Source organism: Eutrema salsugineum, unplaced genomic scaffold (assembly GCF_000478725.1).
Source record: "Eutrema salsugineum unplaced genomic scaffold, Eutsalg1_0 scaffold_15, whole genome shotgun sequence".
NCBI classification, from domain to species: Eukaryota; Viridiplantae; Streptophyta; class Magnoliopsida; order Brassicales; family Brassicaceae; genus Eutrema; species Eutrema salsugineum.
In genome coordinates this window covers 3,488,656-3,506,510 of record NW_006256867.1, presented here as the reverse complement: position 1 = coordinate 3,506,510, position 17,855 = coordinate 3,488,656, and the positions used below count along the sequence as shown (strand labels likewise).

The 17,855-nt window shown below is 32.8% G+C and overlaps 1 protein-coding gene across 1 annotated transcript; it reads left to right on the top strand.

Moving 5' to 3' along the window:
- Nucleotides 1-15,890: 15,890 nt before the first annotated feature.
- Nucleotides 15,891-17,569, top strand: LOC112088028 (ATP-dependent DNA helicase PIF1-like). Its single transcript, XM_024158177.1, has 6 exons — nucleotides 15,891-16,068; nucleotides 16,129-16,244; nucleotides 16,445-16,519; nucleotides 16,800-16,857; nucleotides 16,937-16,989; nucleotides 17,126-17,569. Exons 1-6 carry the CDS (start codon nucleotides 15,891-15,893, stop codon nucleotides 17,567-17,569), a joined length of 924 nt encoding a protein of 307 aa, XP_024013945.1.
- The last annotated feature ends 286 nt before the right edge of the window (nucleotides 17,570-17,855 follow it).

Here is a 17,855-nt window from a genome sequence, read left to right as displayed (position 1 = left end):
TATATAAAACAAGAATTACATTTTAGTATTTTTCACAAGAAAATAAACCCTAGGTTGTTTAGACGTATAAATATGAGTATTTTCAACAATCGTCTCATAATTTACAGTTTAGTTTTTCTGTTAGAGTTCTGTGTTTATTTTGCTAGAGTTTTTATAATAGTATTAACTTTTTGGATCTCTTTAGAAAAGATTCATTATGTTTGTCTATTTGCATGCAAACCTAACTATTTGTTCGTCTAAGTACAGCTTTGATCATCCATCTAAAGTCATCATCACTTGGGAAGTTCCGTCTACTGCTTCGGGTATATATCTAGCTATCCTCAAATTAATAATAAAATATATGCTCTCTACTTTTTTAACGATTCTAAAGATTTTTTCGACCATAGGTTTTGATAACCAGGCTTATGCTCGCAGGTTAAGATCGTCAGAATATGGATCACAAAGAGACAACTGATTATCGTTACGTAACTCCATACATTTTCATCGATATCACAAAAAAAGGTTGTTGTGCCTCTTTAGGTTATTCATGCAAGTTATAATACTTATTAGTAGTTATTTTGTTTTTTTAGGTTATCCATGCAAGTTACTTATGGATCCTGCTATCGACAAATGGACCTTGCGGACATAGTACTGTCTATTAATCTTACAGTTTTGTACCTTTTGTAGTGCTATATCTTAGTCTTTCAAATTCGTACCTTTACTATATATTAATCTACGAACGTATTCATTTTTTATGTAGATATTGATTCTGCGTATTATATATCTATTCTTGATCACAAGTTTTTTTTATCATAGGAGGTATTTCTGTTCTTCCTGTAATACATTTTTGTTAATGATGTATATTAATTTTTTTATATGTATTTATGTTTGTTTTGATGTTTGTTTTGTGCATTTAGGTTCTGATCGTGTTAATACGAGCGATCATGCTCACAAGACCTTTTTATGGGATTTTGCGAGGAATGCTTGGGTTATAAATAAAGAATCTAATGGTTTCAATTCTTTGTTTTTTATTTTGAGCACCGTTTTTTTTTATATGTATTTTTGAATTCTAACTACGTTGTTTGTTAATATATTTATCTATGCAGAAGATAGTGCCTCTGATGATACCGAGGTGTTATCTGGTCGTGGTACTGATGATGATTACGGTTTTGAGGATTATATGGGGTCTGATCCAGAGTCGCGCGATGATACTGATGATATGGACCAAACAGATGAATACGATTCTGAAGATGATTTATTGACGACGGTGAGTCTTGTGAAGGATCTGATGGTTCAAGTGATAACTCGGAAGGTGATAGCAGATGAAGATGAAGATGATGACGATGCTGATTCTACTGATGATGATGAAGATGATGATGAAGATGTTATGTTGGATGATGAAACTGAGATTGACGATGATAATGAGGATCAGCAAAACGTCGAACCAAGTGATATACTCATCGAAAAGAATATTAGTATATCGGGACACCAGAATTCGGTGTGTACTTATACAGTTTCTCTTGGTTCAATGTGTTTTGGAAGGTGTGTGTCCCGTTTGAGTCCTTCCAAAGATGGTTGTACTATCTTTGTTAAGGTTTTACAGACTTGGATGCATATGATAATTTCGAAAAGTTCTTCCATGGAGCTCATATTATCGGATGAACAGGTATTTATTGTATTATGATAAAAAAAATATTATAAAATTTTGTTGGTGTCTAATTGACTGTTTTATTCACAGGGTGTTAAAATTCAGACAACTGTTAGAGATGGTGAGATTGGTGTCGCTTCGTCTCGCATAGATGTTGGTAGTTGGATTATTATCACTCGTTTTTCTGTTATCGATTGTGAGGATAGTTGTAGACCGAATTCTCATAGATACAAAGTATTGTTCCTACCATCAACTATCATTGACAAGACTTCACGTAGATGTGAAAACGCTTATTTTGACTTCGTTGATTTTCAAAGGATATTGGACCGTGCCCATGATGATGATTATTTAGTTGGTATGATTATTTTCGATTTAGTTATTGAATTTTGTTATCATTATGCTGCTGATGTTAATATGGTTTAGTTTTTATTGTTTATAAAGATTTGATAGGTCGGGTCTTAAATGTAAGTCGATCTGGGACGTGGTGTGGTTTACTGTCTAGAGAGCATCATGTTCCTTCATATGGCAGTCCATGTAAGGATGTATGTGATTCCAAAATATGAGGTGCATATTCAACCGTAACATTCTGTCTGAGGGATAAACGGTACTGTCTGCTGAATGTTTTTAAACTGTATATTGTCGTTTTATTTGTTCTATCTAGCTGATTATGTGTGACTTGTTTTAATTTAGTGGTGTTGATTTGAGTTGTGAATTATCCGGTGAGATGGCTAAAAGTTTTTATGCATTTTGGAGACACTGTGATCAGGATATCATTGTGTGTGTGCTTAGATGGGCGGTCATTGATTATTTTGGAGGTATTTTTAGTATACTAATTTATAGTCTCTATATTCTTCCTGCTTTATTGTTTTGATTCTATATGTGTTTTATAAACGTAGGCAAGATCACTATATCGTCCACTTCTTCTACTAAGTTCGAACTCAATCTTCGTATTCGAGAGTTAGATGAGTTTTTGGAACAGTGAGTTTTTTTTTAACTTTATTTTTCTAATACTTAATGATTGTATTTGGCTTTTTTGTATTAACCCGTGGTCGCCTTCTCTCTCTCCAATCTTTTTTATAAAAATGCAGATATCCGCGTAAGAGGCTTTGCAGGCGTGATAGTGTGGGACGTCTACATTGAATAGTGTTATGATGCATCTTATTCAGATATGCATATATCATTTTTAAATCTATTTACCATGTTTATAAATTATAGTTTAAATTTCCTTTATTGTTCAGACTTTTGTATTTTAATCAATAAAATATATTGTTTAATGTCATTATTATTGTTGTTTGATATTGAAATGTGAATATCGGAGAAATTAATATAAATTATATATACAAATAAATAACGTATGTTTTTATTGACTTATAGGACTCCAAGTACCTCAAATCTATAAATATTTTAGAGGATTCGAAGATATCTGTGATCATATCATAACTTTTAATTTTTTCATCTAGCAACTATGAAAATCATGGTGTTTCTTTTATCAGACACAAGATACAAAATTCATTATTTAATTATTTGTTAAAAAGGAAAAACTTAGTAGTTAATAGATAAAAAGTTCTATGAAAAAGTCTATTCGTTAAAATGTAAAAAATGTTATTAAAGAAAAAAAATCTAAGAAACTCTAGAAAAAATAAACAAGCATAAACCACATAATTTTTATATCTCTATATATATGCATATATTGCGGCATAGGTATATATATGAATCTATCGCGGTTTTGCGAGTTACCAGTCTGCATAGTTAGATTTTTTTGCATTCGGGTTCTTCGATGGAAGCGTTTGGTAAATGAGTTTTGTATTATATTTTTAGAGACGTCAATAACTGTTAGTTTTCTTTACGGTATTCGATTGATTGTTGTTATTGTATATATGATTGTTTTTGTATTATCCATGTCTAGGTGTTCACAGGCGACCACGTGTTAATTGGCAAGTTATGCCGTTTCATCTCCCCAGGGAAAATGTTTCGTTTTCTAATAATTTAGATAGATGTGTTCCTACAAGAAAACCTAAATTCCTTGCTTGGTTTAGGTGTAATCAGTTTTATCCAAAGGCGAGGAATCTTTTATACTCGGAGATTCCTTCTATGTTTGTATGAGATCGTAAAAAATAAGACATGGAGGCCAAGACTAAAGGGAAATTCTGGTGCGTGTGTTGTGGACAAATCGCCGACAGAGTACGGAGAAGAGTATTATCTGAGGCTCTTATTGGACATAGTTAGGGGTCCACGTAGTTTTGATGATATTAGGACTGTTGGTGGAGTCGTGTATCCTTCGTTTAGAAGTGCATACCATGCATTAGGGTTTGTTGGTTGATGATCACGAGATAGTAGTTATTTATCATATTTTCTTTTTAGTTTCTTTATTGGAGCATACTTATTTCTTATTTTAATAAAAAGCAATATATAATAAATGATATTAGAATAATTACATATATCAAATTTGTTATAATAATAAAGGTTTAATTATAACACAATATTATTTTGTTTTGCCGTAATCTTATCGTTGCTTAAATTTTATAAAAATAAAATAAAATAAATACATATTTTGAGATATGGTTCAGCGTATATATAGAGTTGTTTCTCATTCTTTTGATATTTTGTAAACTGTAAACGTCTGTCGGTGTATTTGTGATGGATAACTCAGATCGTTGCTTCTCTTTTACCGAGTTCGAATATATCATAGATGGATCCTGCGATGTTAACAGTTGTGTCAGTAAGCTGTGTGTATTATGTATGTTCTTGTGATATGACACAGTATATGTTTTGTAAGGTGTAAATCGCTATAGTGTTGACTTGCCTTTTTATGTTTTTTGCGATAAGATCGAATTGGACGTGTTATGACTGTTGGAAACTACGTTGATCCACAAAATCCTTTTGAAAGCTACATGATGAATGAGATATATATCAAATTGTAGAATCAAAGGTATTGTGTACTATCATACAGTTTATAATTCAAAGCTACTTACTTACAACCAATTTTCCGCTGATTGCTTTATTTTATAATTATTAAAGGATGTCGTCGACCATATCATTTGGTTGGCAATTTTGGTCGAGATTTTCTTGATGGTTTGACGCATTGTGAGGACGATATGATAATATGTATCATTCTGTCTGAAAAAGTTGATATCATCCGAGGTATTCTAAGGTTGATATGCATGGTACTTTTTCGAATATAGATATAACTCGACAAAAATTAAAAGTGTTTGTTAAGTTATTAATTCTTTTAATTGTTTTTTTTGTGATCATAAGGTAATTGGATGGCTGTGGTAGCTCTTAATTACATGCGGATAATGTTGGCACCAGCTATTCCTGAAGTGGTATGTCTGCGAGAGGCATTGGTGTCAGCCGATCAATAGTGATTTCCGTTTCACGAATACATTAATCTTGGAATACAAGCCCATACATTTTTTTATATCGTGTAAAACTACATTGTAGTCTTTTAGTTTTTTATTGGCATTTTCTTCTCAAATGAATTATGTTATTAATCTCTGCGTATGTGCGCGATTGTTACAATATATTATAGAAATATTCCATTTTATAGTTAAACTAATAATTATTCTTTTCTGCAATATATTATTTAAGAATTGTAAATATAATATATGGAGGATAAATTATACAAAGGATAAATTGCAAAGCTATTTTGATTGATCTCATTTTATCTAATTTATTGGTACGCTTAATTATTGGTATGTATTAACGTTTTTGGTAGCTTAAACCCATCATTTAAGAAGAATTTCTTAAATTGTTTACCTAAATCGCTAAAAACTTATTTATGAAATATAGTTTCTACTTTGTATATGCAGTTCCTGTAATGTTTGTCCTTTTTAAAGTTGTTATTAACTTCATTATGTTAATTTTCCGTTAAAGTGTATATAAATTGATATTATCTGAGTATTAATGTTTTACTTTATACAGAGAATTAGAAGATTCTATCGTTTTTAACATTTTTAAAATAAAGAAAATTAGAAGATTTTATCGTCTTTAACTTTTGCTGCGATATATGTATATTCTAAAAAGTAATTTTTAGTAAATCATATCCGAATTAAGTCTAATTTACATATTATATATATATATATTTAATATGTATATATATATATATATATATCATGTCTTCTACTCTATATATACAGAACCGTTCTTCGTCTTGGTTTCTCCCAATTTTTCTTCTTTGTTACAATATCGTGTGGTCTAAGCTATGTCGATTTTTAAAAGAAAATTAGCATCGAATGTTTTCGTTAGGGGTTTACGTCCTGGCTCTGATAACTATGTTATCAAGGTTAATATCCTCAAGGTTTGGGATGGATTCAAAGGCAGAGGGGGGTGTTCACTTGAGATGGTCTTGGTTGATCAAGAGGTTAGTACTATAATTTATGAATATCCCGGTCAGTCAATTAGTTGTTGGTTAAGGTTTTTTTTTTTTGTACTTTGGAACTCAGGGTGATAGGATACAAGCAACCGTTGAAAGAGATTTCGCTAAATCTTTTTGTAAAGATTTGATCGAGGGGAGATCGGTGCTTATCAATACTTTTAAGGTTGTTGAGTATAATTCTGAGTATCGAACTACACGAACACCTATCAAGATAGTGTTCTATGCAACTACGACTGTCTCAGGATGCTTGGATTTCCCTCAGGAAATTCCCGAGAAATATATGAAAAGTTTCCCAGATATTTTATCAACTGATTTGGACAATGGCTATATGATCGGTACCATATCTAAACTGAGACGCAGAGTTTATTTAACGTTTTTTATGACACGGTATTAAACACTTTCTGCATTAGATATTTGTTGGCTAATTGTTTTGGTTCTTTTGTTTCGTGTTACTTTATTACAAACGCTAAGACGTGGTCGGACAAATCGTAGAGTTGGTCATGTTGAGGACGTTATGGCTCAAGGAAAACGTCGTTCTAGGCTTAAGATTTATCTTAGAGATGAGAGGTAACATACTAAGTTTTAATTTAATATTTTATTTTATTTTGTGTTATTTTACTTATATAATTGAACTCATGATCGTCTGTTAATTATAATAGCGATCTACAATTACCGTGTACTCTTTGGGCTGATTATGCAAAAGAAGTTGATGCTTACGTTAAACGTAATTGCACATCCGTCGTTGTGGTTGTTATAAGGCTTGGTTGATCAAAAACTATCGAGGTATATTATTTAATGACTTATTCTGATTCGATTTTAGCAAAGATTATGAACAATTTTGACATAAATTATATGTATTTCTTAAACACCGGTTTATTTAAACATTTTAGGTGAGATGAGCGTCTCAAATGCTTTTAATACAACTCAGATTTTGTTTGATCCAGTGTGTCATCTGGTGGCGAAATTCTGATCTGTGTAAGAATCTATTCAATGAAATTACAGTTTGGTTATATTTCTCATTTATATTGTATTTATATTTGTACATATGTTAGTTCTACTATAATTAGTTTTTTCATTTTTTCCTAACAAAGATGATTTGGGTGTAGATTCTAAAGATTTATTAAACAATGAATTTTTGGGAACTAATATTAGGAGGAAGTTAAGTTCTATACATTCGATCGATACGGTATGTGAATATGCGATACTCTATCATTTTTGTTTATAAAAAAAATTTGTATCGGTGGTTGTCATTGATTGTTTCGAATGAGCAGGTTGGTAAGTATGTGACATTGGCGACCATACGCTCGGTTGCCAATAATAATTCGTGGTATTACATAGCATGCAAAAAGTGTGAAAAAAGGTTCATCCTATCCCCGAGAGAGAACATGCTCCTTCGCCGCCGTCTTGGAAATGCATTAATTGCAATTGCAATGTTTCTGAGTCTCAAGTTGTTGCTAGGTAGTCAAGTCTCTATTCTTTGAATTTGGCGTCTACACACCTTTATAATCATTATGTCGTACATTTATTTATATTTGTAAAACTAATTGTCTAATTATTCTTTTACAGTTTTTTTCTGTTGTTGAATGTGGACGATGGGTTTGGAGGGATGGCAGTCTTTGTCATGTTCGACAAAATTGCTCAAAATTTTTTTAAGAAGACTGCCTAGGAAAGTTTCGAAGAATCTGTTGGGGTACACTTATCGTTTTATTTGATAAGCATTATGATTATATAATTCATTTAAATTACTCTCAAAATATTGCGTAGGATAATTCGTCTGGACTGCCTCAATCCCTGCGTGATCTAATAGGAAAAGAGTTCCTTTTCAAGGTTGTGGTAACGGAAGATAATGTCAAAAAGGTTAAGACTTCATTTTCGGTTGACCGGTTTACATCCGATGACTATATGATTCAGACGTTCTGTAGTCAGGTCTATTCTGAGGTTTGCTTTCGATTCTTATTTTGTCTGAATATTTAGATATGTAACTATACATAACAGATTGTTTATTTGTTATGAATTTTTTTTTAAGCCTCCGCTTTTGAAATCCTTTGTTGGTGAAGATACAGAAGCACATATCGAAAAGACTCTGCCTACCTGTTCTAAAAGTGATTATGATGATCCTGATGTCATTGCTAATGTAAATGCAGAAGCTTCTATCGAGAAGATTGTACCTGCATCTACTAAAAGTGACTGTGATGCTCCTGATGTCATTGCTAAACTAAATACAGATGTTTCTATCGAGAAGACAGCTCCTGTGACTTCTAAAAGAGATCGTGAGGATCCTGATGTCATTGCTACTCCTGTCAAAACATCTGCATCTAAAAGGAAGAAGAATTCTCTGTCATAGGATGTTTAGCGATAATGAGATCGCTATTATATTATCTTATACAGTTTTATGATTAGAGTTTTGTTAGAACTTTTTTCTATTCGGAATATTGATGATTTAGAATTTATGCTTACTTAATTTTTTATTTATTTTGAAAGAGTTTAATATTTCGTCATAAATAGTTGTTCTTTCTTTTTTTTAAATGATTTATTTATATTCAGTTTTATGTTTAGAACCGTCGCATGTATCGCATATTCACATACCGTATGTGGATCATTTTTTTATCCCATTTGTTTTAGTAATGATTATCATGTTTGGTATTATGTCGATAGTTAATTTGTTATGACGTTTGTCTATGATACCGATAATTCGTTTATTGTAATCTTAGATATGATACTAGGGATATAATCAATAGACCTTTTAAAGCGTTGTTTTGGAATTTTGGTTTATCCTTGAACACGTCTACCTAACGTTCTGTAAACTGTCGTGACTCTGAAAATTGATTTTATTGCGGCCCGATTCATACAAATCTAAACTATGTTCGTGTTTTTTGTTATAAGTATCAAAATCAATAAAATGTACATATATCACGATATAGTTAAATAAATATCGTGATATATTTATTATGATCGTAATATTTGTACGAATAAGTATCCAGTATTTGTAGCAAATGAATTATATATTCACTTTTAATGATTCTCGAATATTCTAGAGAAAATTTATTCTGTTATATTTACGTGTGCGTATATTTATAAAATAAAACAAAAATGTCAAATTTCTAATAAAAAAATGTCAAATTTCTAATAAAACCTAGAATTCTTGGTTATATATACATGTAGTGTCATATCGTGGTTTACTCCATTCTGTGCTGCGAACTTTTTCTTTATACCTCTATAAAGAACTCATCAGGTACGATGTATACTATATATCCAATTTGATATCGTTTTGTGTTTATTAAGTTCTGCTTTCTTAGTTATAGTGGTTGGTAACTTAGGTCTAATTATGTTTCGTAGGTGCAAATACACGTAGAAGTGTTAGTCCAAACGTGTTGCATTTCCATCTTCCTGAATCGGAGATTGTGATGACTGATGAAGGCGAAAATCTTGGTTCTAATGGAATTTATAAATTCACGGCTTGGATGAACTGCAACAAAGAATGTCCGGAAGCTAGGATGCTTTTGTACTCAGAAATTCCAAGTAAATTTGTTTGGGATCGTAAGAAAAAGTTATGGAGACGACGTGTCATTGGTGACCCGAGAGTCAGCGTTATAGCAGATTGTTCGGAGGGATCTGGCGAGGCTTATTATCTCAGGATTTTGTTGGGTGTCATAAAGGGCCCATGTTCTTATGAGGATATTAGGACTGTTGCTGGTATCGTGTATCCTACCTTCAAGGATGCACTTATTCGTTTTATACTTGAAGATTTCGGGTAAGTACAACTTATCCTCAAAATAACTGGTGTCAGACTTGGGTTTCTTGATATATTAAACTATGTTAATTATCTTCTATGATGTTGTAAATATATACAGTGGAAATTCCTTGAAATGTATTGCTTGGGATAACTTGGCAATAAAATTTGAAGAACTTTGGACGAATCGTGATAGGTCTTCAAGGCATATTATTGTATTGAGATTTTTCTCTTTCAATAGGTGGAGAGATACGTAAATATTAACTATTAATATCTATTCAATACAGTAATTAATCAGAAGTTTAACATATATATTGTTTCCACATGCGTACTGAATATGTGTATGTAATTAGATGAGTGGATAGTTGAATCGGAAAGATTCATATCTGATATTCTCGAGGATCCTCCTACTCCAGAAGTGGCAATAGCAAAGATGAGGTATGTAAATTCCATCTTTGATATTGTATCCTGTATATGTATTATATTGACATCTATTTTTATGATTTTATAATATTTTCATATTGTTTCAGGCTTGAAACTTCAGTTGATTTTACCCATTTTGATGATGGATATGAAGATCAGTAGCCGTAGGAGATATTAATTTTTTATTTCGTTTTCTATAAGTTGTGTAGTTGGACAACATAGCTGTTGTTTATTTTTATTGTAATAAATAAATTATTAAATATCTATAAACTTCATCTGTTTCGCAAAGAATCTCATTTTAGCGTATTTTTTTTATTTACAAAGAGTGTCACTTTATGTTTTCAATGCAAAATTGTGTTCATAGTCCATTGATATCGTTGTTGATTTAAAAGTATTACAATATTTTACTAGGAACATAAATATGTATATATATAATAAAAAAATATATTTAAAAAATGGAAGAAAATAAGGTATACGAAAAGAATAATATTACTATAAGCAAAGTTTTGATATAGTACCGTCGTTTATTGAGTCAAATGATGAAAACATAAATAAAAACGAAAACAAAACACACGAAAAAAAAATATTAATCAAAAACTTAATATCACACCGTGGTTTGATTATGTGATTGTAGTCTGCATTCTCTCGACTTCGGGTAGGTTAGGGTTTAATAAAATTTTGGTACAATCGTATGCGGTTATCGCTGCCCAACCATGTGCGAATTTGAACAGTTTGACGAATCGTATAACAAAAATGTTAACTTTTTGTTCTTTCCGTGATAAAGCAGTCATCAGGTCCAGTGCGTAGTCGTTCCGTAATAACACTTGCAATCTAGCATCCCTGTTGGGCATATAATAATCACATAATATAGTAAAAATTGATAATTACAGTGATTGCAATTGAGAAACATATTTGATAAACTTACGATTCGTTACGGAGCTCCACGTAAACACCACCCCACTTTCTTTGACTCTTAGAGGATTTGTGAATAAATGTTCCAATCACTGCGATGTGTCCAATTATATCTAATAAAAAGATTAGTTAGTCATTGAGAAAGTTTGTAAATATAAAATAAGAAATATTTCATGTTATTATTTATTAATTTATCTTAAGTCATACCAACAAAAAACAATGGGTCTCTGAGATTGTTGTGTATGTTACCAAATTCAACAATACTTAGGTAGTTATTGTTATCATAGAAAGAGATCTTTGAAAAACAAGTTTGAGAATTCCATATTATTTTATAATTGTGCAACGTCGGTCTCAAGTCTCCGATGACAGGGACTACACCAAAACGATACAGAATCATTGAATCTCCCTGCTTCACTTTCGATGTAAAAATGTCTATAAACCCTTTTGATATTGATCCATGTATTTTATCACCCTATAAAAACAAAAATATGTATATCAGAGAAGTGATATGCACGGAACATATAGAGTCACCGGAATACCTTTTTATCAACCAACACCAAATCTAGAGTGTTGTCAGGTTCAACGATTTGCTCGAAAATACGTAGTATTTTCACACGAATACGGCGTAGTTGGTTTGATGGAGTTATATCAGACAAATTGATGAAAGTCATGTTTTTCATTGCTAAAAGACAAGCAGCGATCGACATGATGTAGTGCCTATAAAACCTATAAAGTATTCGTCAGATATAACTCGGTAATGCTAATACATCGTTCTTATATATAACAATGCAAATGTCCCACCTCCGATAGATTCCTAATACAAATCTGGTAAAAGTGTTATAATTATAACAATATAATATAATAGATTCCTAATACAAATCGGAAAATGTATCCCTGCGATTCCGATCTGAAAAGAATATATCAAGAGATGAAATTTTCTATCAAAGTAATATGTTATCGTAAAAATGTAAAATAAACATTAAGGTATCTCAAAAATGTAAAATATTCGATATATCCTTTTATTTTAAATTGTATAAATAGGAAACAAAGGTTTGGTTTAAATATTGTCTCTGCTGTGTTTATTTAAGGCACCTTTGGAAGCAATCGTTGTAATTGTTTTGAGGCTCTGGGTTTGCATTTAACTTAAATGGCTATCTGTCGCCATACATAAAAAATATGATCAAAATCTGTTTGGAATTTCCGAACTTGATCCTACCAAGCATATATGGAAGACTAAGTTGAAAGTCTTACGGAAATTTAAAAGATTTCCTGAATGTGACCGCACGTTAGACTTTATAATGGGGGACTGGAAGGTATAACACATCAATTTTTACAATGTAGATTAATAATTTTATACTTACTATTTTTTCCATGAAAAAAAAAACAAACAGATTTTTTGGCTACTTCTATCAACACGGGAGAGTTTGCTTGCTTTATTGCTACTGATTCTGAGTCCGATAGGGATAATGATGAAAACTCTATGTTGGAAAGTGTGGATGTGGAAAAACCGACTTCTGGTAATAAAAAAAAAAAGGAAGACCCAAAAAACGTGCTAAATCCTCTGATTCTTGTGATGAGGAAGCAACCGAGACCGTTGTTACTAGAACAGATTTATTGGAATCAGTTAGTCCTGGTCTGAAAGATGGAGGTTATAGTTTTCATTGGATTAATATATTTCATTTAATACATAATATATAAATATCGTGTAATTAATACTAATCAATGAATATTTTTCTAACCATGTTATTACGATGATGGTGATCCTATATATATATATATATATATGTGGTAAGTGTAAGGCTTATATGTGGTATGGAGAGAGGTTGGGTAAACGATATCGACGTGGGAAGCATATATTCTCCATGTGTTGTGGTCAAGGTAAAGTCGTTTTCCACTTCTTAAAGCCCCTTCGAATTCGCTATTAGCATTGATGTACAATGATGGTGATTTGCGTGATCAGTTTCGTGAGTTTATCCGGGCGTATAATATGATGTTTTCCTTCACTTCTCTTGGAGGAAAAATAAATAAAGAAATCGACGGTAAAGGTCCTTACATTTTCCAGATGAGTGGGGAGAACTACTATTCTATGGGGGATATGCTACCAGCTCCTGGAAAAGAACCAGCTTTTTTATAGCTGTATATATATGATACCGCAAATGAAACATCTAACCGAATAGCTGCTTATGGGTATGATTAGTATTCCTTTGGTTTATATTTAATTTAATCATTGAGATCAATTTTAAAACATATATGTATTGTTATTAAATGTTATGTGGTTTTAACTGTCATAAGACTTTATTTTAAAAAAATTTAGGAAAACAGGACCGACTGATAAATTGCGAGAGAAGGTGGTTGAGAAAATAAAAAATATGCTAGATAAACATAACAAACATGTGGATGCATTACGAAACGTGCGAGAAAGGTTTGGTCCTAACGATGATACAAGCCGGTTAAGGTTAATTTTAAGGCATGACAGGAAAAGAGATGGAAGGACTGAGAATCTACCAATTACTTACGAGGTTGCTGCATTGATACCTAATGATTTCGATATTGAGACAGATTAACGTGATATCATCATCGAGTGTAAAAAGACTGGGAATCTCAAAAGGATCAGTGAACTACATCCTGCGTATTTGCCTTTGCAATTTCCATTATTGTTTCCCTATGGCGAGGACGCGTTCAGACTTGGTATCGATATCGGTTTTGTAGATACCGAAGGGAGGAAAAGGTTGCATATTACTATGAGAGAGTTTTTTGCTTTCCGCATATAGGAGAGGGTTGGCGAGTCACCAATCATCCCTTTATCTGGAAGATTATTACAGCAGTTCTTAGTGGATGCGTACACGATGATTGAGATTAATAGACTATATTTCATTTCAATGAATCAGTCTAAACTTCATTGCGAAAATTAAGATCAGATAAAGAAAACTGTTGATGAAGGTGACACTGATCTTTCTGACAATGGTAAACGTATTATTATACCTTCTTCTTATACTGGTGGTACAAGGTATATGGTGCAACATTATCTAGATGCGATGACTACTTGCCAGCATTTTGGTTTTTCGGATCTTTTCATAACCTTTATGTGTAATCCCAAATGTCCTGAAATTACCAGGCACCTAAAAAGACATAACTTGAAGCAAGAAGATATGCCAGATATATGTACGCGAGTGTTCAAGATGAAACTATATGATCTCATGCACATACTCACCAAAGAAAATGTGTTAGGTGTCGTAAAAATCGGTATGTTTTATTAAACTAAGTATCTTATTTCGTTTAGCAAGATATTGTCCATACCACTGCTAGATGATCATGCTAACTAATTTTTTAAAAACTAAAATTATTCGTTGCAGCGATCTACACGATTGAGTTTCAAAAACGGGGACTACCTCATGCACACATTATTCTTTTTTTAGAGGCTGGTTACAAGCTACCAACAGGTGATGACATTGATAAGATAATATGTGCTGAAATTCCTGACAAGGATATTGATCCAGCGCTGTATGAGATAGTAGGAGATGTCATGATGCATGGGCCATGTGGTGCTTTGAATAAGGATAGTGTTTGGATGGCTGAAGGAAAATGTACAAAGTATTTTCCAAAACCATTCAGTCCGATCACTAAAATAGATGATGTTGGATATCCTATATACAGGCGACGTAATGAAAAGAAAGTTATCGTTAAAAAGGGTATTGAATGTGATAATGGATTTATGGTTCCTTATAATAGGAGCCTCACACTGCTTTATAGGGCTTATATCAACGTCGAATGGTGTGTACAGTCGCGATCAGTAAAGTATCTATTCAAATATATTCATAAAGGTGCTGATTACATCCGTGCAACTATCAAGAATGATGATAAAGAAAACGAGATTAAGAAACACTTCAACTGTAGGTATGTTTTAAACATTTTGTTCACATCTTTTATATCTTTGAAATTCCAATCTTCCATTATTTAATAATGTCTTTCTATATAGGTATGTAGCACCTTCGGAGTCTACGTGGAGAAATTTTGGTTATCGTACTCACCATCGCACGGTTTCTATAGTTAAACTACCCTTTCATTTACCGAACCAGCAAATGGTCATATACAACGAGGATGATCCAGGTGACGAGGTTATTAATCGTTTCTCAGTTCGTACGTCAAAATTTATTGCTTGGATAGAGTGCAACAAGGAGTATGAACTGGCGAGGACGTTAACTTATGTGCAACTTCCTTCGAGATTTGTATGGAATGGACCAAAAAGGATATGGACGCCACGGTCAAGGAGAATTTTTCCTGGTAGAATTACGTATGTACCCATTGGGGCAGGTGAAGCGTATTATTTAAGGCTTCTGCTTAATTTAGTCAAAGGACCACATAGTTTTGACGATATAAAAACGGTCAACAAAGTTCTACATTCTTCGTTCAAAGACGCTTGCTATGCGTATGGATTATTGAATGATGACAAAGAATATATTAAGGCCATCAATGAGGCTGGATTGTGGCTTTCTGCCAATTATCTCCGTCGTCTTTTTGTGATCATGCTCACTACTCATAGTATATCCATTCCTTCTAGAGTTTGGGATGCTACATGGCAGGATTATCAGATGACATCATATATAATTACAGAAAGACTGCCAGGGATCAAAGTAAGTCGTATAGTTATCGTTTACGTTGTTGTTATTATATATCTTTGAGATATTGATAGCTAATTTATCTTTTGTAATTTTTGAAATTGTGTAGCTGTTAGTCTATCTCAGGAGCAAGTTAAAGACTTTGCTCTGGTCGAAATAGAACTTCTTTTACGTGTAAGTGGGAGATCTTAAAAAGAATTCACACCTATGCCGTTTCCTGAAGATATTGCTCTGGAGTCACGTGATAATCCTCTTATTAGGGATGAGAGGAATTACAATCGCGAAACTCTTAGAGTTAGAAACGAGCAGATGTTAGCCACTGTAACCAGCGAACAGAGAAGTGTTTATGATGAGATCCTAGAAGCAGTAAATAAGAACAAGGGAGGTATGTTATTTGTTTATGGTTCTGGAGGTACTGGTAAAACTTATTTGTGGAGTCTATTAGGATCTGCTCTACGTTCCCAAGGTGATGTTGTTCTTAATGTTGCATCGAGTGGGATTGCTGCGTTGCTATTAGAAGGAGGCCGAACTACGCATTCAAGATTTGCAATCCCTATCGTGGTAAATAAGTTTACCTTCTGTTCAATCAAGAAGGAGTCTAATCTTGCCGACCTGATAAGGATTGCTTAACTCATTATATGGGATGAGGCATTGATGATGAGTAAAGACTGTTTCGAGACTCTAGATAGAATGATGCATGATATATTAGAAGTTGACAAGCCCTTTGGTGAAAAGGTCATTGTTTTGGGAGGGGATTTCAGGCACATATTGCCCGTGATTCCAAATGCTGGGAAGACAGAGATACTTATGGCCACTTTGAATTCGTCACCTATGTGGTACAAATGTAGAGTGTTGAGACTTACACAGAACATGCGACTTATAGCTGGAGATAGTAGCCGTGCGATGCTTGAACGAGCTGCCTTTACAAAGTGAATCTTAGACATTGGTGATGGAACGATAAATGATGATGGGAGTGGTGAAGCCGTGATTGATATTCCTGATGATCTGTTGATTAAATACTGTAAAGATCCTATAAAATGATCGCCAAAGAAATTTATGGGAGTTCGTTTTCGAAAGAGACTGATCCTAAATTTTTTCAAGACCGTGCCATACTAGAGTCCAAGAAACGATGATGTAGAGACGATAAATGATTACATGCTTTCAAAGTTGTCGGGTATGTTTATTTTTTATTAGTTCCTCTTAACTTATTTGTTTAAATTTATATAATACAACGATTGTTTTGTATATAACAGGTGTTGAAAGGACCTATCTTAGTTGTGATAGCATTGATACGGCTGAAGAAGTTGTCAATTACAATGATGCATCTGAAGTACCATCGGAGAGTGTAGCCAGTAAGAATAAAGGTGGTTCCAACAATATGATTTATACCGAGGAGTTTTTAAATAGTATCAATGTCTGATTTCCTTAATTATGTCCTGAAGTTGAGAGAGGGTACTCCTGTAATGCTTCTAATAAATATCGACCCTAAGAATGGGTTGTGTAATGGCATAAGACTCATCATTACTAAGATGGCTAATTATGTTCTCCAGGCTCAGATAATAACAGGTAGCAAGGTTGGTGACAAAGTACTCATTCCTAGGATATTCCTCTCTCCTTTGGAGATGAAACTTCCTTTCAGGATGAGACGCAAGCAGTTTCCTATCACATTAGCTTTTGCAATGACTATAAACAAAAGCCAAGGACAAACACTCGAAAAGGTTGGTTTGTATCTTCCAAGGCCGGTATTTACTCATGGGCAACTCTATGTCGCTGTGTCGAGGGTTACATACAGAGAAGGTTTGAAGATATTGATCACCGATAAAGACAACAAACCACAAAGCAAAACATTGAATGTCGTCTACAAGGAAGTTTTTGACAAGATATGATTTTTTTTTTCTTTATCTATTCTCTATGGATCTCGAAATATATTAGTTATTTTTACTATATTATAATTACGTTCAGTTTTATAGGTTTTACTAATAGATTTGGTGTTTTTCGATTTTTCACTAAGTTGGATCCGATGTAATTCGTTTTCAAATTTTCACTAAATTAGACCTGAAATAATTCTTATATCATGTACTAAGTTTAGATTATCTATTATCGTAAATGAGTTTGTAAAACCCATATATACATTATGTTTGATTGGTTTACACCAAAACAATGTTACTAATG

Bases quoted from the DNA above. Each gene is read 5' to 3' on its own strand.
- LOC112088028 (XM_024158177.1), top strand. From the start codon at position 15,891: ATGCCGTTTCCTGAAGATATTGCTCTGGAGTCACGTGATAATCCTCTT. The intron at 16,858-16,936 runs GTATGTTTATTT...TGTATATAACAG, and splicing joins CATGCTTTCAAAGTTGTCGG to GTGTTGAAAGGACCTATCTT. The intron at 16,990-17,125 runs GTCAATTACAAT...TATGTCCTGAAG, and splicing joins TTGATACGGCTGAAGAAGTT to TTGAGAGAGGGTACTCCTGT.